The 22400-nt window shown below is 33.0% G+C and overlaps 1 protein-coding gene across 9 annotated transcripts in view; it reads left to right on the forward strand.

Moving 5' to 3' along the window:
* The window catches only part of PICALM (phosphatidylinositol binding clathrin assembly protein), a 102796-nt gene that overhangs the window by 20401 nt on the left and 59995 nt on the right, over positions 1 to 22400 (forward strand). For all 9 annotated transcript variants that reach the window (XM_063092768.1, XM_063092771.1, XM_063092767.1 and 6 more), the window contains exons 2-4: positions 10043 to 10185; positions 14315 to 14390; positions 17523 to 17625. In XM_063092768.1, the coding sequence (XP_062948838.1) occupies positions 10043 to 10185; positions 14315 to 14390; positions 17523 to 17625 (322 nt within the window). The remainder of the gene's footprint in view (positions 1 to 10042; positions 10186 to 14314; positions 14391 to 17522; positions 17626 to 22400) is intronic.

Genomic DNA, 22400 nt, shown 5'->3' on the forward strand with positions numbered 1-22400 from the left:
GTTTATCAAAATGCCATGTACTGAGAGATACTTAAGGCCTATATTTAGGGAAAGTAAGTCCATAGTTAACATGACAATATGCAAAATAAGTTGTGATCATGTCTTTTAATAGAAGAAGAAATCTACTGTTTTTAAAATATTTTCCAAAATACCAAGTTTTTTGTTGTAATATACTTATGTTGGTAGTTTTTACACTTAGAGTGAATAAAATAACACTTAATTTTCAATGTTGGAATTGAAATAAAACATACAGATTTTCCATATTTGTGTATAGTCTGGAAAAGTTTTTTTCAGATTAACAAATATCTTTGGTGGCCAAACCTTGGATTTTTAGATTCACATGGATGGAGTTTTTCCTTTAACATTATTGAGGTAAAATTACATAGAATTTTTAAGTTAAAATACCATGTTGACTTTAATTTTGGCACTTTTTAAGGAAGATTTTTATCTCAAAAGATATTTTATAATGCCTTTTGAAAAAGACATTTTTCAGTGAATGAAATTATCATTTTTTAAAATGTGGTAAAATAGGCAAATATATGTTAGATGGAATCTCATAAGAACAGTTTTATGAACTATGTGAGGATAGAGATATTTTTTCTCGTAGTGATTATTCCTTCTTGTGGCATAATTCCAGTCATTATTCCTTCTTGTGGAAACTTAAAGGCTTAAGTTTAAACTTATTAGGAAAAATACTTTGGCTTTATTTTACAGTGATTTATTAATAATGCAATAACACTGCTCATATTTTCCATTTATAGAGCATTATTTCAAAACTTAAAGCCATGTAGATAGGTTATTATTTGGTGCATACTGTTTCTAGCTGTTATCTGTCTTTACTTCCAGCAGTTTAAAAACAGATTTTTCAAGTGGCTTTTACTTCTTACTCAGTGGCTTCAAGGGATCTCTCTCTCTTTTTTTTTTAAGCTGAAAAAAGAATTTTGTTAGTGATTAAATATCTTTTTAAAAATTGGTTATGAATATTCATGACATACAAAGCTGACTGTCACCATTCGTGCCCAAGATGTGATGGCCAAATCCATACTGGCAGCATGCCCGTTACACAAATGGCAATTATATCCCATGTCCCCCACAGAATTATACCCAACTACCCTCCCTATCTCCCTTCCCCCACTCCTCTTTGTATCCCTAGGTATGCTTTCTCCCTCTAGAAGTCCAACACACCACTGTGATCTGTCTTTCCTTCCTTCTTTCAAGGTATCTCTTGATGCCTACTTGCCACAGTTATAGCATTTAATCAAGTGTAATAAATGGCTGCTATAATTTTGATTCACTTAAGATGAACAGATGGTTTTAGTTGTGAAATATGTGAATGAATAATAAGATTTCCAGTCTCTGACTTACAGTCTACTTAAAACTAGAGGTTTTGCAAAACCAGCAATCAAAGAAGATCCTGTTCATTGTGACTTTAGTTTCAAGGGTGAAGCGGACGTGTGAGATGTATAGAATGAATAGGGTGCTTCCAGCTTCCCCACTATCTGGAAGGTGGTGGTTGATGATAGTGGTCAGTTCCATGTGTCCCAAGGCCAATGGTGACTTACTATCACTGTTGTTACAATTCTCCTTCTCCAATTACCATAGCAACATCCTTCAAACAGATATCCACATCCCTTCTAAGTGCTAAGAAATCCTTAGCACTTACCACCATCTGACATATTTGTTTACTGATTGTCTCCCTCCAGTAGTATGTAAGTTCCATGACAGCAAGAGCTTTGTCCACTATTGTGTATTCCTAATTCCTAAGACACTATTCGGCATATTATGTATGCAATGAATAATTGTAGAATGAATGGGATTTCTGATTAGTCTTAGTGAGGCTTGCAAAGTTTCCGGAAGGTGGAATATGAAAATTATAATTGTTCTAATTGCATTGGGGACATGGAATGGAACTTGTGTTTTCTGGGTGAGGGTGACTCCGGCAGAGAGAGGCCAACGGCAATCCATTATTATTCCCTCTGATAGGTAGAATTTAAGAGAAGACATGAAAATTCTTTTAGATTCCTACTTTTTTAGACACAGGTTTGGCTGTTACAGAATAACATTAATCTAGCTACACTGAAGACTTTCTAATTTTTTTTTTAAAAGATGACCAGTAAGGGGATCTTAACCCTTGACTTGGTGTTGTCAGCACCATGCTCTGCGAAGTGAGTGAACCGGCCATCCCTATATAGAGATCCAAACCCCCTTGGCCTTGGTGTTATGAGCACCACAGTTTACCAAGTGAGCCACGGGCCGGCCTTTACTCTGAAGACTTTTTGCCTGTTATTCTCTCTTCTCTCCCCTGGATTTTAGGAGTGGAGAGATGGGCTTTTGTTTCACTTATAAATCCACAGACATCATATGAACACATGTACAAGGCACTCTGTCACCCATTGTGGAAAATATGAGACAGAAGATTCCTGAGAATTTATATTAAGAAAGTAAAGAATGAATCATTGATTAAAACAAAAACGGTACAGTCAGGTTACAGTTGAGACACTGTTCTTGTTTTTTAAGTGTCAGATATTTTTGGACATAGAAGTGAAAAATACCAATATCTCAAACTCCCCAGAAGACCTTTGGTTGGTTTTCTGAGGAGAAAAACTTAGAGGTTTTTTTTCTGTTTTTTTTTTTTTTTTTCTTTTTTGAAGTTAGGAGATTAGATGACTTTCCTAGGTTGAAAAAAAACAAGACCAGAGATTAATGTTAAAAAATGCTAAAGTTTGTGCTTTAGGAAGGCTGGGGAAGAACCAGAATATAGCACTTCATACAAAGAAAAATGCAAATACACCAGGAGTAGATGGTGGTACTGTATTAATTCCTTAGCTGCATGTAAACTTTTATTAGGTCACTTATAATTAGGGTTACATATATAATTGTCCCTTTTAAGAGTGAAAGGGTATGCTATCTGAATGGGACTCTGGGACAACAGGTGTGAACCAGGATTGTTCCAGGAAAACCAGGACACTTGGTCATTCCCAACTAATAACATACTGTTCTTCAGACTTAGTCCCAATTTCTTTAACCTCTCCAGACATTTTTTTTCCTTTGTAGTACTCTGATCAGCACTTCAGAGCCTCTCAAGCTTTCCTTTTTCCTGGTCTTGTTGGAATGAATGGAAAATTCTTTCAATTTTTTTCTGCCCCCTCCCTCACCGGACTGTTCTGGTTTATAGCACTGGTGGAGGTAAGTACAGTACTAACGATGTATTGTTAGTTGACCATTTATTTTGCTTAAGAAGTCAGATTTTGTGTATTTTTGGTCCAGTACTAGATTGTTTTTGAGAATCCTGCTTATATCTCTTTAACTGGTCTAATGAACTATTAGTGAGTTCTTAGAATGTAATACAAAAGAGTTTGTAATTTTGGCATTTGCTCTTAAATTACTTGATACTTAATATGTTCTCTTTCCCATAGGTGGGATTGTAATCCTAAAACTTCAGATTTTAGAAGAAGAGAACACCACCTTGTGTTTATACTATAGACGTGTTATTGTTTGATGTTGGAGCACTGTAATGCTTTCATTTTTTTTTTCCTATTCTGTTTAAATAAATATTTTTAAATTCTTGTATTAAGTGATGACTTTTTATTCATTAAGTAACTTTTTTTCTTTTTCTTTTCTTTTTTTTTTTGGCAGCTGGCTGATAAGGGGACCCAAACCCTTGACCTTGGTGTTATAATATCATGCTCTAACCAACTGAGCTAACTGGCCAACCTCCATTAAGTAACTTTTTATTGTGCATTTTTCTGGTAAATTAAAAATTAACGTAGACGTAATATGTCTTTGAGATAGTGTCTACCAAAATTTGGTTTTCCTCTTCCCTGAGATCCTTATTTGGAATCTGGGATGGGACTGGGGTGTTTTAAGTTTGGAACGCATCACTTTGGAGTACTAGAATGGAAACCTAAACAATCTCAAAATTAAGGAGTTTGTTTGTAGATGAACCTGAACCCATTTCTGTTCTTGCCAGGGTCCTATTCTTTCTCTGTACAGTCTGCCGTCTAGTGGTAGGAATGCAGAATACACCAGAACACCAAAGAAGCTGTACCGCCGTATGTCCCTCATAAAAATCTTTGACTCACACTCTGTTCATATGCATTTTGGATAATAGTGTTTTGGTCATCGAGTCCCTTTTTTAGTTATATAACATCTTTCCTTCCGTGTAAATTATTTCAGATGAAGTACATTCTAATTTATATCGGAAATTTTTTCCCAGGCCATAACCATCCATTCTTGTAACATTAAAACAGTTTGTTTCTTTCATTCCTCATGTTATGTTCCTGATTTCCGTAACATTACTTTTTATTTTGTTGCTTTTTAAAGTGTTCTGAAGATACTTGACACTGGCAATTGTGTGGTATATCCCTGATATATGTTAAATTTTCTATTCCTTTTTAAAAATTTTTCTTCAGGTGGCCTTCTAAGCACCTGAATCTAGCATTGGTGGAGGTCTTTTCAGGTTAATGTACTCCTTCAAAAAGAACTTTGTTTAAAATATAGAGAGAGATAATGAAAGAATTTGTGATGACTCACAGCAGTTTTTCTGTTGAATAGTTTTTAGGGGGAAAAGCCTCCTTTTACATGGTGATTAAAAAATTAATTAGTTGAAAGAAAAGCTTTTTAATTAATACCAGGTTAAATGTAAGATATCCAATTACCAAATTTTAGAATTATCTTTAGATTTCTTAATTTTTACATATGGAGTCTTAGTCCATTCATTTTGCAGAGAACACAGTGACAGAAATAGCATATCTAGTTGTGCTTAACAGACTGATTTTTTCCTACAGCTGCAACTTGGTTTTTTAGTAAGATGGGACTTTGCTTTACTTTCACTGTGAGGTCTGGAGATTCCTTAAGGCTCATCTACCATGGTGAGAGATTGAACTTATGTTCAAAATATTGACCTACTTCTGGAATAGAGGCCACCAAATTCTCAGCTGTTATACTGTGCAGCTCTTGTTCTTGTACCGCCTTCTTCCTCATGGCCTTGAGGAAGTAAAGGAATGTGTCATGGCTGTCCTTTTTGCTATTGATTGTGATATGCTCCAAAGGGTCTGGGATGAATTACAGTACAGGATTAGTGTGTACTGTGTGACTAGGGGTGCTTACTGAGATTCACAAGATTACAGAAATAACAGCAATTTAAAGTTCCTTTACAAATTAGTTCATATACAACTTAGTTGCTGAGTAATTTTGGAAGTGTTCAGTTCTTTTTATATCACCTTGTATTTGGGCAAATACAGTGTATATCAAAATACACATGTCCAATTTTATAAAAAGGAATCTTACTGTGTATATATATACTTTTTTCTTTTGCCATGCATTTCTTGGCCTCATAGTATTTTATTGTCAGACTCTACTGTCATTTAATTAACTAATTCTCCATTATTGGACATGTCCACTTATATTGTGAATTAGGTCCCTTGGCTTCATAGTACTTTTATCAAAGGTATCTTGGTATTTTTACTTGTCATTTCTTTTTAATACTCTGAAATCCCCCTTCTTTCCTCTTTTCAAATTAACTCAGTCCCTGTCACTTTACTGAGCGTTCCATATTCTGTCACTGAGTTTTTCTCCAGTTATTTCCTTAAAGTTCATTATTGTGTTGGTTAGATTATTAATAAGAAATAGAACATATTAATCATTTTATAAGTTGAAATAAGTTGAGGATTGACTGTTATCATATTTCATGATTTGATAAAAAATATGTTGGTTAGACTTATTAAGGTGTAAATCATCTGTGAAGAGCATATTTTTGAGTTAATTCTAATGGTAATCTTATAAATATATAACATGGTGTTTCTCAGAGGACCCACAAACTTTGTAAGATAGTATTTTAACATTTCCATCGTAATTTGGACCATACTTTGTGATCCCTTACACAGAAAACTTGGATGGAGTAAGAAATAAGAATGTTTATTATGTTTTCCAGACATTTGACATTTATGACTAGGGCAGATGTCCTGTGCATGTGTAATTTCTTTTGGATTAAGTCTGATTTCAGCATGCATATTTTCTAAATACACAGTTTCACATTTTTGCTAACTGACAAAAATGTTGCTGATACTTTATATCAAAAATTCAGAAACTATTTTCTTATCCTCTAGTTACTATTTCTCAGTGAATATTTGTTCTTTTTTTTTTGTACTCAGGAAAAATTTCAAAGATTTGATCAATGAAGCAACATTTGATTAACCACTTAATTTGCCTTCCAAATTGTATTTTCAATTTTCTAGATGATTAAAGAAATCAGTCTTAGTAAAATTGATTGTGAAGGCAGTTGCAAAAAGTATGTCTTTCAAAATGACCCTTTTGAAAGGAATAGTAACATTTGGCTAAATGATTATGATATATTGTGGGGGTTTTTTTTGTTTTTTCAACTGTTTTTTAGCCAAGCTAACTTATTAGCTTGAGTATCAGCATAGTTTTGATATAGGTAGCCCAGTGGGTGCCTGTTTAGATGTGAGTTTCAGACTTCTGCATTCTAATGGTCCATGCCACTGGCTAGATTGCCTGACTTGCCATAGAAGTCAATTCAAAGTGTCCTAACTTAAGTTTCTTAAGTTGGTGAACTCTGCCTCGGGAGGTCTATATAGACAATTCCCACTGGGAATATGTCTATAAGATTAATGAAATCATCTGGTAACTGGTTACTTCTAAGTTTTTTGTATCTTTCTAAAAAAATTTCCCCTGAGTACAGAAGTACTGTTTTGCACCTCACTGTTTTTCTTCTTCTTCTTCTTTTTTTTTTTTTTTTTTTTTGTTTTTAATTAGTTTAAAAGTTAGGACTTGCATTAAATTGGCTGTTTGGGCATTTCGTATATGTTTTAAAGTATCCTTATCCTTTATGAAAACTTAATTCTGGTCATAAATGTCATTTAGTAATGAGCTCCTGTGACCTAACCTAACAGGCAAGAACCTTACCTATTTAAATACAATAAATAAATACAATTAACATGTGCTTTATCTACCTCAAAAGTTTGTTGGAAGAGCACATTAAATAGGAAAAGTAAGGGCATTTTGTTTGTGTGGTAGGTATTGGTTCTTTCCACTTTCTCTGTCTGGAAAAGTGCTTTTCATTTCTGTGGTAGGCCTATTTTCTTCCTGCCCTTAAATACTAGAAATTCTTGTAAATTTTCAACCATACCTACAGCAAAGAATCTGCATGCCATTTGGTACTTATGTTTGGAGTGTGGGGGGTTAGGAATTGTTAATAATGAAATATTCAAGAAGGTACTTCGGTTTTAGTATTCTCAAGGTAAATAATTAAAAGAATGTGTAAGATTTGTGTTCATTTTGGAAACTTTTTGATTGGTACGGGAAATTTAGAGTTTTTGTTTTTTATGAAATGGTATCTCCCAGCTTGAGAGTGGGAAAAACAGTAGCTTTTGAGATTGCTCTGATATGTGTGACTTTTGTTTGGAGCAATCTGACTAATCCTAGCAGTTTAGTTATCTTTGTGATGAAGAACATGGAAATTGCTAACAAAAATGTCTATAGGTTCCTTTTAAGGTCTCCCTAGTGGAAGAGAATGATTTGCAAGTAAATAATTACAATGTAGAAGAATAATTTTATAGAATAGAATTATGTGGTAGTTTTAGTGACTATGGAGGGTGCCTCAGTCTGTGGAGGGGGAAGACTTCATTGAGGAAGTAACTTTTTGAAGAATGGGCAGGAATGGAAAGATTTCAGGTATGAAACAGCAAGATGTATCACAGAAACTAGAAAGTGATTCCTGTATTGGAGGCTAAGATGTAAGAAGAGGATATTAATGATGGTATGTATTGTTCCCATCCTCTAAGCAGTGGGGATATCATTGAGGTTAGGTAGTGACAGACAGTGTTGTGTTGTAGGTTATTCTATTTTAGAGAATAGTTGGCGGTATGGGGTAGGTGGGACCGCAGGCCAGTCAGATCAGTGTTTCTCATTAGGGGCAGTCTTAATTGTGGAGTACTGATTGTTCATTGCAGGACAGTGAATCTCCCACTTTTGATACCAAATGCCAGTAAAACCCTTTAGACAGCATAATAATCCCCCTTCCCAATTTCCGAAAGCCTCCAGGATAGGTGGTATTCCCCACTTAAATAAATAAGATCTGAACTTTGGCTTTGGCACTGGTAGTGGGATGGAGCGGTTAAGGTGGATTTGCTAGAGGTTTAGGAGGTAGAATCAAAAGGACTTGGGTACTGATGGGATCTAGTATATATATGTATTAACATACACAGAGGTAGGCATGTATTGGGCAGTATTGTGACATGTTTGTGACAGGTTCCATTTTGAAAAATAAAAAATAAGATTCTGGAGTAAAATTATTTTTGAAACTTGTATAATATTTTAAAACTGAGTAGTTAATCAAGATAGTTTCTGGAAGGATATAGAAAAAAATATAGGTATATGAAGATAATATAGGGGAAAAAGGATTCTAGGAATATAGCTTCTTAAAATTAAGTTCAAAACTTGATTGCTATGCTTGAAGTTTTAAAGGATTAAAAAAATGGGAGGACATAGATAAACCTTGCCCTCAGTAGATTATATTTGGAATAAGGCAAGTAAAATATGTACAGTACCATAGGACAGGTATAAAGTACTAGGAAGATTCAGACAAGGCAGAGATCAAATTCTTTTTTTTTTTTTTTTTTTCTTTACTGTCAGGAGCTGAACCATGTGTACCAAAGTTGAATTTACTATTTAATTTTTGTTGCAAGTAATCTGAATTGTGGAAGCCTTGTGTCATTCTGCTGTTCCATGGGCACTCTGTTTGACTGTTTTGTGCTTTGTTCTTTAAGCAGTATTGGCCAGGGTTGCTGCTTATCTAAAATGCATTTGTTTATCAGATGTTACTTTGTATAATAATTGGACTTACTAAAGCAAACATTTTGAATGATTATAAGCAGATAAATGTTCATAGTTGCATTGCCGTTTCTTATAAGCAGTCAAGGCCACGTTAGGTCATTTGAATTCGTATTTGATCATTATGTGCTGAAGATTAAAAGTGGACAAATTACTAATAAGTCGTGGATAACTTTAATTTTTTTCCCTTTATGGTAGTTACGGCTGGATATTTATACAAGTAAAACACCTCATTTCTTGATCTTCCCCTCTATTATTTCTCTAAAGTGGATTATATTTTGTGTTTTCTTCATTGAATTTGCCAGTGATATCTCTTAAGCAGATTGTAGGTAAAACTCTGAGGTCTATTAAGAACTTTTTTTTTTTTTAGTTTTGGTGCTGAAATAGTTGTATATTAGATTATTTTATAGTGATGGTTTTCAGTTTGGAATGTCATATGGGAACTTATATTGCTTAACTGTTCAGAGTAATACTGAATAATAGAGGTTCTGGGTCATTTCTGATTTGGAAATTAATGCACTAAGAAACTTCAGTCCATTTTCAGTTTTGTTCATCAGTATTAGCTAGCTGATGTCAACTGATATCTGGACTAACTTAGTAGAACTGAAGGGGAGAGAAGAATGAGAAATATTTTATGTAAATAAACTGTGATCCTACCTAATTACAGACCATATCTTTCTCTGTTATCTTCCTATTAGTGCAAACTCAGCACTCTAGGGTTGATATAAATAAAGGTAGTTTGACCTTCAGCTTGTTCATGCTTCCATATGGATGATTTCTTTAAAAAAATTTTTTTTAAAGAAAAATTTTATTTTTAATTTTAAAGGGATGAATAATACCAGTATTGTAATTCTGAAGGTTTTATGCATAGTAAGAGAACTGAAAGTTCCTCAAGGTCTTGAAACAATTTTTGTGTGTGTGATGAATTAAGCAGTTGAGGGTGAATTACACTCAAAGGGAGTCTGATGTACTTTCTGGTATTATTGATCATTTATGTGATACTAATCAGTACCCTACTTCTCAGGTATATGGTGGTCTCAGTTGCTCTCCTGAGAGATTTTTATCAACTTCTTCAAACTATCTATTGGTGCTCCACTTTGTTAGATCTTTTACTTGCTAGTATGCAAATCTGGCATTAACAATAAATTAAAACCAGAGAGTAAATTAATCTTTTAAAAAATTTCTATTGCAGACTTAATTCAATGCACAAACGAGATGAATGTGAACATCCCACAGTTGGCAGACAGTTTATTTGAAAGAACTACTAACAGTAGTTGGGTGGTAGTCTTCAAATCTCTCATTACAACTCATCATTTGATGGTGTATGGAAATGAGGTAAGCAGAATTTTTGGTTAACAAGTGTACTGGTGTGATGACTGATTCCAGCTTGCTTCTCTCACTGAAACCTCAGCAATAAACTTCAGCAGCTGAGTGATAAAGGTTAAGAGGGCAAGATGGCATAGCCAGAATTGTAAACCCTGCAATTTGAGGAAAGATAAGCCAGAAAGCAGAAAGTAGGTTAGAGCACAGAGGACTTCAATCATGGTATCAAGAGGCAAAGATTAATGCCTAGAGGTGGGTTCTATAAGTCTCACTGGTCTTTGCAGACCTCGTTTATAGACAGCATATTTTGTCTATATCCATTTGCTTTTTTATTATAACTCAATCACATTTCTTTCTGATATTATATAGTTGTCTGTGGAAGTATTTTGCCCAGTTCAAGACTGCTATATTGAGGACTAAGATGGCATTTTGCTGAGAGGGACTGATCGAGGAGTACCTTCTTTAGAGAGGAGTATGAAGCCTTTGTTGCCCCCAGTGGTAACAGATATATATAAGCTTTTGCAGTTTTCTATTTGGAGAGAATCATCTTGCTTTCCATGATAGCCTAGCAGCGAATTTATTGGTTCTTAACTTTGAATGGTTTTCTCAGCCCAGTATGCTTACTTGTAAAATTGTGTTGAAAGGAGCTATCCGAGAACATTTCAGTGGAACTAGATAAATCTACATTGGTATGTGCCATAGAAAAATACAGCACAGGAAGATTAACTCTCAGAGATGAGGAGGGACTGCAGTCGTTGGTATTGGACTTCTGAGCATAGACTTACTCATTATTTTGGGATTTTTACTCATGAGACTCTATTCTCTTATTTGAGAAGTACCAATACAGCATCGTTCAGAATTAAAGCAGGTATTTACCCACAACTTTATTGTTCCAATGAATCTCAATGTCACATTTTGGTATTCCCTTCTGGTCCTCCGAAAGCATTCGTATTTTTTTAATAGCCATAATCATAATTTAGATAGAATAGTACATTTAGCTTTTTATATAATATTATACCATAAGCATTTTATGTTCTGTATTCTTTATATTTATCATCTTTAATAGCTACGTAATTGATTATATATTCCGCAATTTATTCTCCTTGCTGGAAATTTAGTTTTCTGATTTTTCATTGTTACACCACCACACTGAGTGATTTTATTTGTAGTCTTAGTTTTTAAAAACGATTTCCAAAAGTCTTACCTGAAATGTGATTACTAAATCAAGAGACATGACCATTTTTAGGACTTATATGTTACTTAGTTGCTTTCTAATTCATTATAACCAGTTTACAGAGCCAACAGAAATGTTGGGATGTACTAGCTTAAACTTGAAATACTTCAATCTTAACTAAGATAATGGTTTCTATTTTTATCAAATATGTGTTTATTTAAGGTCATAGTCATTTATTCTGAAGAATTCCAGGCTTTTATGTATTTTTCAACTTTTTTTTTTTTTAATGTAGTTTATTCTTTAAAAAGAAAAAGGCATACATATAACCAACTATGATGCCAGATAAAGAGGCAAAGTATCAGTGATGGCTTTCAGAGGTTGTAAATAAGGTAATAGAGCTAGAGGCAAAATGTTTATAAAGGCAAAACAAAGTTGATGTCATTTCATAGAATTGAATAACAGGAGGAAAAAAGCATTTCAGTGTGGGTTTTAAAAAGAGAAACTCATGTTTAGTTTCTGTTAAGCAGCTAAGGCAAATTCATTCTCTGCTTCTTTTTTATGATAGTTTGTACAACTCTCAGGTTTTCCAGTTGGCAGGTGTGATTAGTCTTTGAAGAGAGTATGCATAGGATTTCACTATATTGTGGTTATGGGAATACCATAGAACAGTGGTTTTCAAACTGGGTGGGGAAGGGGTATTTTTTTTTGTCTCAGAGGATATTTGTCACAACTGGAGGGGGATACTATTAGTATCTAGTAGGTTGAGGTCGGGGTTGCTTCTGAACATCTTGCAATGCACAGGACAGTCCCCAGCAACAGAGAATTATCTGGTCTAAAGTGTCAGTAGTGCTAAGGTTGAGAAGCCTGGCCACAGAAGAAAATTGCAAAAGGTTAAGGCTGAATGGGCATTGTGTCATAGGGCCTTGATGTCAGGCGGCTATGTACTCCTGTCCCATTCCCCACTTATTGACTCACTGACTTGGGCAAGTCACTTCTGTGAGCTTTAGTTTTCTCATCAATACTGTGATGAAACTTTAATGAGTAAATAGGATTTCCCAAGGCACTTATTATAGCATGACAAGTTGTAGGTGATAAATAAATGAAAATGTAGAGTTAAAAATTTGTACATGAAATTCAAAAAAGAACCATGTATGGATTTAGTATGAAGTATTTGGAGAAAATAATCTAAACTATAATATTTAAACATTTTATTATGAAAATTTTTAAACATACACACAATAGTGGAGAGAATAATATAGTAAATGCAATCAACATTTATCAATATCTTGCCATTCTTTAAATGATAGTTTTAGGGTGATGCATTCCAAGTTACCTCTTATGACCCAAAATGGGAACCTGTGAAGCATTATTGCTTGCCAGATTTGGTGGCATGGCACTTAATACAATTTTGAATATCATTAGGGTGCTGTTGGAAACAAAATCAATCAAAACTTGATTAAAGCCATATGTCTTTGTAGCTAAATATTGTTATAAAGATAGAAAAGAATAATAAAATGAAAAGAAAAATTTAGATTTATTGTCTCTAAAGTAATGGATGAAATGGCCTTATAGACTAAAATATTTACATTTCTAGAATGCAGAGATTAAGAAGAATATTTTCAAACCCTACAAACATCATAGAGTCTAATATTGTCTTATGATATTTTAATACCTTTTTTGAGACAGATTGTTTTAGAATAAAGGCAAAACATGAATCTCCAATTTACAAATTGGTTTTCAAAATTCTGGTTTATTAATTTGGAGTGATTAACAAACCAGGTGAACAATGTGAACAAGATTAAGTGTTGGGGGTTGATGGCGTAAATTCTAGTTGAGATTAATCCTCTGCATGCATCTAAAAAATAATAAAGAAAGGGCATCCTAAGGAGAAATGAAGAAATAAAGAAAGGTGTTTCTTTAGCTGTTTTAGAGGTTTTTTGTAAAGGAAAGTTAAAGTAAATTATAAGCACTTTGGAAAGCATCTTGACATTATTTTGAGAAGGGGAACTTTTACGTACATTTGACCTAGTAATTCAACCATAAGTATATAATCCTAGGAAACTCTTATATACTTGCACATGGAGACCAATCCAAGGATGTCAATGCAGCATTGTTAATAATAGTGAAAATTGCAAGGAACTTTAATATCCATAAATAAATAATGGATACATAATGATATATTAGTTCATTAGAACTAGAACATCACTTAAAATGAACTAGATCTACATATATTGAACAGATAATTCTTGGGAAAAGTTGAGTTAAAAAGCACATTGTAAAACAATAAGTATAGTATGATATTTCTGTAAATTAAAATAGAAAAAAATATTTATGGTTTATAGCTTCTTATACATGTAGTAAAATTGTGAAAACGTGAGGAAGTGATATATACCAGCTTCACGGAAGTCATCACCTCTGAAGAGGGAGGGGGATGAGATTGAAGGTATGTGTGTGTCTTCATTGGCGTCTAATGTTTTGATTCTGTAACAAGATCTGAAGTGAATATGTTCATGTGTTCAGTGGGTAAGAGAATCTCTGTAATACTGTTCTTTTGTATGGTCGCAAGTATTTTGTTTTTTTTTTTTTTTAAAGTCATAAAAATTTGGGACACCAGGTAGCTGTTTAAAATACAGATGCCATCAGAACATGATTAGCCATAGTCCTAAAGTGCTACAACACACCAAAATTACTGGTTTCAGTTTTAAAGTGCCTGTTACCTTTTATTATTTTGACTTTAATACTTTTAACTGTGAGCATTAGGTTCTAATAAATTCCCATATACTAGTGAAAAATATGTATTATGTCTTTAGGTCTAGTAACTGGTTAATGGGAGGAGTGAGGAAGAGAAATTTAAACAAGATAAGTTTAATGGAATGTGTTAACCATAACTTTTCCTCCTAATTTTCAAATTAGGGTTTGTGATATGGAAGTACCAGGTTGATGTAATTATTTGTTTGTTTTTTTCAGCGTTTTATTCAGTATTTGGCTTCAAGAAACACGTTGTTTAACTTAAGCAATTTTTTGGATAAAAGTGGATTGCAAGGTAAAGACAACTTATTCATGATAGAAAATCAAGAGTGACCCAACGTGATGATTACTGTACAGTTGAACTTTGTCTTTTAGAACATGTACTGTTTTAAACCTCATATTTTAGTGAAGGTTGTAGTAAAGAAAAACTGTCTTTTAATATGAAGATTAAGACTGATTTCACTACCTGACACTCAAAGCTCTTTGAGAGGCACTGCAAAGCAGTACAGGGTGGTTGAGAACATGGAATCTGGAGCTGGACTGGCTGGGTTTGAATTTTATTTTTATCTCTTACCAGCTATGTGAACTCGAGCAAGTTACTTCTCTCTGCATCTGTAAAATTGGGAATAATAATAGTACGTATCCAATAGGGTTGTCGTGAGGCTTAACCTAGTTAGTAATTATAGAGTATTTAGAACAATGTCTGGCACACAGGAAACAATGTGTAAGTATCTGCTTTTGTTGTTATTGTTATATTATTATTTTATGCTTCATTTCAAGAAATGTAGTTGGAGTATTATACGTTTTAGTAGTTAAGATGAATATACTGCTAATCAGATGAATTACTCATTGATACCCACGCCTGTTTATTAAAAAAAATTTTTTTTTATTCAGTAACTTGAGATTGCCATAATCTGGTTGTAGCCGTCCATGCTAGAACTAGACTGTTGCATTATAGAATGTTAACTCTAGGAAGAAACTCATAAAGGATGTACCAGACAACTTGGTGATATTCAACATGATCAATCTGGGAAATGTCTTTAGAGAAGGTGAGATTTGTGCTGGGCTTTGAGAGGTGGATGAGTAGGCTTAAGCACAGGCACACATGTGCATGGATGTCAAAGTACATGGAGTATTTTAAGACTTACAGAGCAAATGAGTGTGAATAAAATGTATGGATGGTAAATTAGAGAACTTGTAGTGGCAGAGAGCCCTCAAGAAGCTGTTCAGAGCCAAAATCAGGCACAGAAGATATTCATATAATTGAGATTTTTTAATGCAAATTGAAGCTATTCAAATTTTTTAAGTAGAGTAGAGGAGAGAGGTAATATGGTAAAGAAAGTATCATAGTTCTGTCAAGTTTGATCAGAGGGACCAAGTCTTAAAGATATTGAGACTGTTCAGTCATTATTCTGGTCATCTCATAGAAAGTTAATGAGGGCCTGAGCTGTGGTTCTTGTGGAGATAAAATCAATGAAATTTAGTGACTGGCTATGTTTGGGTTAGGAGCTGTCCAGTTTTATAACTGTCTCTTTTTGGTAGATAGAAGTATTACTTAGAATGAATTGAATACTTTTATCTTCTGGAGATTCTGGAAGACTAGTAATCTGTACATAGGACCCAGTGTTACAAAATATATTTTATCTTAATGGGAGTTATAGTGCTCTAACTTAAAAAAAATTTAAGCAGTAGGCCCCCTTTTTGAAATAAAATCTGAAACAGAAGTCACATATATAAAATAGGTAAAAATGGGGCTTGAAATGGAAGAAATGGAAGGGAAATGGAAGAAATGCTGCCGCTCATCCTTTCATTTCTGCTTCCCCTGTTCTTATTTAATTCATTTGAACTTTAAAAGTCTGTGGAAAACAATATGCAAACCACTGCTCTAGACTCTAGAGCAGAGTTTACGCATATGTCCAAGTGGGAACTTGTGTCGTAGTAGCTACAATTTCCCATTTGTTTAAGTTTGAAATTAAGGAGCTCAAATTATAAGGTTTTAAGAATTTTACTCCTTTTATGAGGGCAGTTTTGGGGCTTATTTTCTTAAAGCTCATATTCTAAAAAGATTATAAAGATAAGACTGAACAATAGGTAAAAGCATGTAATTCAGTGATGTTTTTGAAAACTAATTTTGATTGCTGGTGTATTTTGTTGGGTGGAGTCTAGTATATTTTATTAAATAGGTACTGGATGTTATACTGGGTGTATACAAATATAAATACACTTCTGGTCTAGTAAGTGGGATAGACATTGTGTACAACTAATTAGTTATGAGTTGTACTTGGGGTAAGATTTATATCAGAGCACAAAGGATTCAGGTAATGTTTCAAAGAGGTTGAGCCTTGAAGGATGAGAGGTATTTTCTCTATCAGAGAGGTTGGGGTAGAGAATATTAGGGGGAGCAATATGAGCCAAAGAGCTGAGGAATGTGAGCATGTAACACCTTGTAAAGTACACTACACTAATATGTATGAGGCTGTATGTAGGCAATAATTTTTTTTTTCTATTTTGTTCACTCATTTTTTTCCAGTGGCACTAAGTAGGCATTCAATAAATATTTGTTGAATAAATGAATTGGTTGATGATGTTAAACCTAGTCTATGTGTTTTGGTTGTTTTGGTATTTTTAAAGTAGCAGAGATATAAAATTAAATTTGTTAGAGGAAGATGAGTTAAAATAAAATGGACCTACTTTTCAATGAGGAGTGAAAATTTATAGACTTCCTTGAACCAGACAATAACAAAAATACAAAGTTTTTGGTGTTCTTAAAAATCATAATATTAAGTTTTATGTTTCTGAAGTTTTCACATCTTATGACTGTGATGAAACAGTCTTAAGATGATTTATGTATTCACTGAGAAAGTTTTGAAAGTATTCATGTAGTTTTTTTTTTGTTATGCCTTAAACTTGCATATTGCCATTTTCTTCATTAAACTAGGCAATAATATTCTGTACTTTTTATAAGATTGGCACATATTAAGTTATAGTTATTCTAAATAATGTACAACTAAAGATTTCATGAGTATAAAAATTATAAAGTTATTTGATTTCAGGAATGGGATTGTAGTTCCATAGGATGTTAACTTTGAGTTGTGAGGTTATCAAGTTGTGTAAGAGAATATGTTTTTTCCAATTCCTGATAAAGAATGAAAGTGTTGATCAGAAGCAAAACAGACTTTTTATTTCAGTGAAATTCTCAGGGAAAGGTTTTTTAAAGCCATATGTGACATACCCGACTTTAAAAATGTGAAGTCATAGAGAGTTTAATGTGACACTATTCATTAGTTACTTAATTTACATCACTAAATTGAGTTGGGATATCCAGACATATAGCTATTGAATAAAATGAATTATTTTTCTAGACAAGTCTGGCTATTAATTATTTATGAAAACTTCTATTTGTTTTTTTTTTTGTTTTTTTTTACAGGATATGACATGTCTACATTTATTAGGCGGTATAGTAGGTATTTAAATGAAAAAGCAGTTTCATACAGACAAGTTGCATTTGATTTCACAAAAGTGAAGAGAGGGTGAGTTACACTTTCTTTTTTTTCCTGGCGTCTAATTGATTTGAATATTTAAAAATGTAAAACATAGGAATTATTAGATAATGAATTACAGAATTTCAGCCAGTTTTGAAAGATGAATCTCATTTTTCTTTGTAGAGGTATGTCAAATACTTTTTGTACTAGGATTTTTTTTAAGTTCTTTTTATTTTTATAACAGCTTTATTGAGATACAATTTACATAACATAAAGTTGATCCTTTTAAAGCGTACAATTCAATGGTTTTTAGTGTACTTACAAAGTTGTACAACATCACTACTATCTAATTCTAGAATATTTTCATCATGCCAAAAAGAAATTCCACACCTATTAGCATTTTCCATTCCTCACTTTCTCTAGACCCTGGCAACCACAAATCCACTTTCTACCTTTATGGGTTTGCCAGTTCTGGGCATTTCATAAAAATAAAATTATATAATACATAGCTTTTTGTGTCTGGCTTCTTTCACTTAACATAATGGATTCAAGTTATAGCATCTTTGTATTATATCAGTACTTCCTTCCTTTTCATGGCCAAATAATATGTTATTGTATAGATATATACCACACTTTATTCATCGGCTGATGGACATTCAACTGGTTTCTACTTTTTAGCTATTAGGAATAATACTGCTATGAATGTTAATGTACAAGATTTTGTGTGTATTATCTTTTCAGTTCTCTTGGTTATATGTACCTAAGAGTGGAATTTCTGGGTCATGTGGTAACTCATGTTTAGCATTTTGAGGAACTGCCAAACTGTTTTTTAATGCTGTTCAACCATTTTACATTCCCACTAGCAATGTATGAGGATTTTAATTTCTCCATATTTTTCTGTGGGTTTTTTGGGTTTCTTTTTTTTCTTTTTCCTTTTTTTTTTTTTTATTGTAGCCATCCTAGTGTGAAGTAGTATCAATACCCATGCTTTTTGGTTTGCATTTCCATGACGGCTAATGGTATTAAGCATCTTTTTCTGTGCTTATTGGTCATTTGTATGTATCGTTGAAAAAGTGTCTCTCCAGATCTTTTACCCATTTTTATTTATTTATTTTTTTGGTTTTGGTGGCTGGCCAGTAAGGGGATCCGAACCCTAGACCTTGTTGTTATCAGCACCGTGCTCTAACTAAGGAAGCTGTCCAGGCAACCCCTATTTACCCATTCTTAAATTGGATTGCCTTTTCATTGTTGAGTTGCAAGAGGTTTTTTTTAAATGTATATTCTGGACACCAATTTCTTGTCACATATGTGATTTGCAAATATTTTCTCTCCTCCTGTGGCTTATCTTTTCACTTTCTTGATGGTGTCCTTCGAAGAATGAAAGTTTTTACTTTTTATGTCCAGTGTATCTATTTTTTCTATTGGTTGCTTGTACTTTTGGCATTAAGTCTAGGAAATCATCATTTAATCCAGGCTCACAATTTACTCCTATGTTAGTCTAAGAATTTTCTGCTTTTAACCCTTATGCTTAGGTTTTTGATATATTTTAAATTAGTTTTTGTGTATGGTGTGAGTATTTGAGTCAGAATTCATTCTTTTTTATGTAGATATCCAGTTGTCTCAGCACCATTTTATAAAGACTCTTCTTTTTCCATTGTATGATCTTACCATCATTGTTGAAAACGAATTGACCATAAATAAGTATAAGGGTTAATTTCTGGACTCTCAGTTCTGTTCTGTTGATCTTTAGTTCTGTGAATCTGTATGTTTATCCTTATGCCAGTACCATACTGTCTTGATTAGTGTTGTTTTGTTGTAAGTTTTAAAATTGGGAATCTTATCTTCTTTTTGAAAAATTGTTTTGGCTATTATTGGCTCTTGCATTCCCATATAAATTTAGGATTAGCTTGTCAATTTCTGTAGAAAAGGCAGCTGGGATTTTGATAGGGATTGCATCGAATCTATAGATCTATTTGGGAAGTATTGCCATCTTAACTCGTTAAGTTTCTAATCCATAAACATGGGATGTCTTTCTGTTTATTTGGATCTTCTTTCATTTCTTCAAGTACTGTTTTGTATTTAAGGTTTCTTTTAATCTTGAACGCAGAAGATGAATTTAGTTTTTATGCGCCCTTAAATAATAGTCATTTTAGCATATGAACTAATCACACGAATGATAAAATCAATGCTTCTATACCTGATAATTCCTGATAGGCAGATTTTTTCCTGGGCTATCACCAAAGACATCCTTAAGGGACAGTAATGACCCTTGCAGCTATGAAAGCCTGCCCTGAGAAGAACCTGGTATCTGTAGAAATATTCTGGTGAATGCCATTCTGAGTGGCCCTGCTACTCAAAGAGCCCAGAGATCTAAGCAATTGATATGTTCTTTTAAATTGTTCTCTTGAAATTTTAAATTATTAGATGAAAGTCGAAAATTTAATAAAAATGTAGATGTAACCTCTTAGTTGTGCAAGAAATTTTAAAGCCAAACCTAAGTGTTCTATCAGGAGGTAATTATTTTGGAATTTACCAAAACTAAGTGCTACAGATTTTGTTTCATATATTTAGGCACTTTGTTGAAGATTATGATGGAGAGGTTCATACTAGAATTCTGATTCTTAACCCCCGTGTCCTGTCTAATAAAGTTTTCCAGTTGGCTTATGTTAATACTTCACCTGTAAATTGTTTTTAGTAAGTATGTGTAGATTTCAGAATAATAGATTTTTAAAATAGTAGGGTTCCCCCCACCCCCAATTTGAGGGGCCAGTCTTGAGATTGAGGATAGTTGATGAATTCTTATATCTAATTGAGCAAACTTTTTTTATTGGATGAGAATAACCCTTGATTATGCATAATAAAATTAGTATTGATTTGGGTAAATCAAGGAAGACTATAATTGCGTGAGAACCAAGAAAAAGCACAGAAGTACCATTATACTCACACATGTACCATACATAAATATATATGTATCTGATTGTAAAAAGGAAAAGGATATAGTGTACAAGTTGAGGGTGTGACAGCAATTAAAATTTATTATATCATGGTAAAAACCTCATAGACTGTAAGTTTTAGAGATGACTCATAAATCGTCAAGTTTTACTTATGAAGATAATTTTTTTTATATTTAGAAAACTAATAAACTTTCAAAAAATTCAGGCAGTGTAGCAGCCTAACTTGTAAAAAATGTTAATATTTTGGCATATCTAATCATTTCTGTGTATATAAGCAGAAATAAGTATGTGTATAAAGAAAATTACATAAAAATTGGACCACATTCTTCAAAGGCTGTTTTCTTCCCCCTTACTATATATTTTGGACGTTTTCAATGTCTGTACGTGTTGATCCATCTCATTCTTATGAATGGCTGTAGAATTATGTTATAGATGTACATTTGATTTATTCCCTTTTTTTAAATCTTACAGAAGCAGTGGATTGACCATTCCTTTTACATATGTTGTATTCTTAAGTGAATTTTCCTGTTGAATAAATTCTTAGAATTGGTGGGTCATAAGATATATATACATTTAGCATTTTAACAGAAAATGCTAACTTACCCATTATAAAAGTTGTACCTAATTATTAAGTTAAATAAGAGTGATAAATACCTCTTTCTCTGTATTCTTCCATTGTCATAAAAAATGTATCTCATTAGGTATTAATTTTATTTTGGTTGATTGAATAATTGAATAAGTGGTGATATTGAGCCCCTTTCTCTCCCTTTTTAAAAATACCATTCGTGCTTTGTTAATTGTCTTCTGATGGCCTTTACCCATTTCTCTATTGGGTTTTTAATTCTTTTTCATTGTGTTGAATAGTGGTAAGTACTCACAGGCATTTTTAGTTAGATGAATCTAGGTTTGAATTCTAGCTTTACTCCAGTGAAATGAAGAATTTTAGTAAGATACTTCAGCCAGAGTACTGACTTTAAAAAAAAATGTATTTTGAAATAATTTCACATCCAGCAATGTTGCAAGATTATTACAGAGAACTTTTATACACTTTACTCAGAATCACATTTTGCTACATTTGCTTAATCATATCCTCCCCCCTCCCCCCGTACACATTCACTCACACTTTTTTGTCTGAATCATTTGAGAGCAGGTTACATACTTCATGCCCTTTTATGGTTTATATCCCTTAATACTTTGGTGCATTTTCTAAAGAACAAGGATCTTTTATTACATATCCATCAGCTTCTTAACTTTTTTCATATTCTGGTACACAAACTGATACTTTTTATACAGAACACTGGGATAAATGAAGAAGACTGCTGAGGCTGAAGGGTTAAAGGATCAATATCTTGGCACACGTATAACCTTTTTCTATCATACTAGTATTGTGTGGCACAATAGGGAAGCCTTGACTTTAGCTCTGAGTTATTTCATCTGTAAAATAGTGATGAGGTTAATGGTACTTATCTATTAGGATTGTTATGAGAATTAAGATATTGTATGTAATGTTTAGCACATGACAATAAGCTTTTTGCATATTAGGAAAATGAAAATAAGTTGTCATGGGTTACAAATAGTTTCCCCCATTTTTTAACATTATTAAAACCTTTAAAATCTTAACATGATCAAAATTATAATTATTTTTATGGCTTTTATCTTTCAAACAAGCTGATAGTTAGCTTTTCTGTTCCCAAATGGTCAATTAACTATTCATGTATTCATTGGCTGTATTTATGGATTCAGTATTTTATACCTAAATGTTTGATTCATTTGGAATATATCTTTGTTTTTTAAAAAAAGTGAGGTGGAAGCCAATTATAATTTTTTAATAGAAATATAGGCTATTCAAAAATCAAAATGCATCACTAC

The sequence above is a fragment of the Cynocephalus volans genome, chromosome 4 (assembly GCF_027409185.1).
Source record: "Cynocephalus volans isolate mCynVol1 chromosome 4, mCynVol1.pri, whole genome shotgun sequence".
NCBI classification, from domain to species: Eukaryota; Metazoa; Chordata; class Mammalia; order Dermoptera; family Cynocephalidae; genus Cynocephalus; species Cynocephalus volans.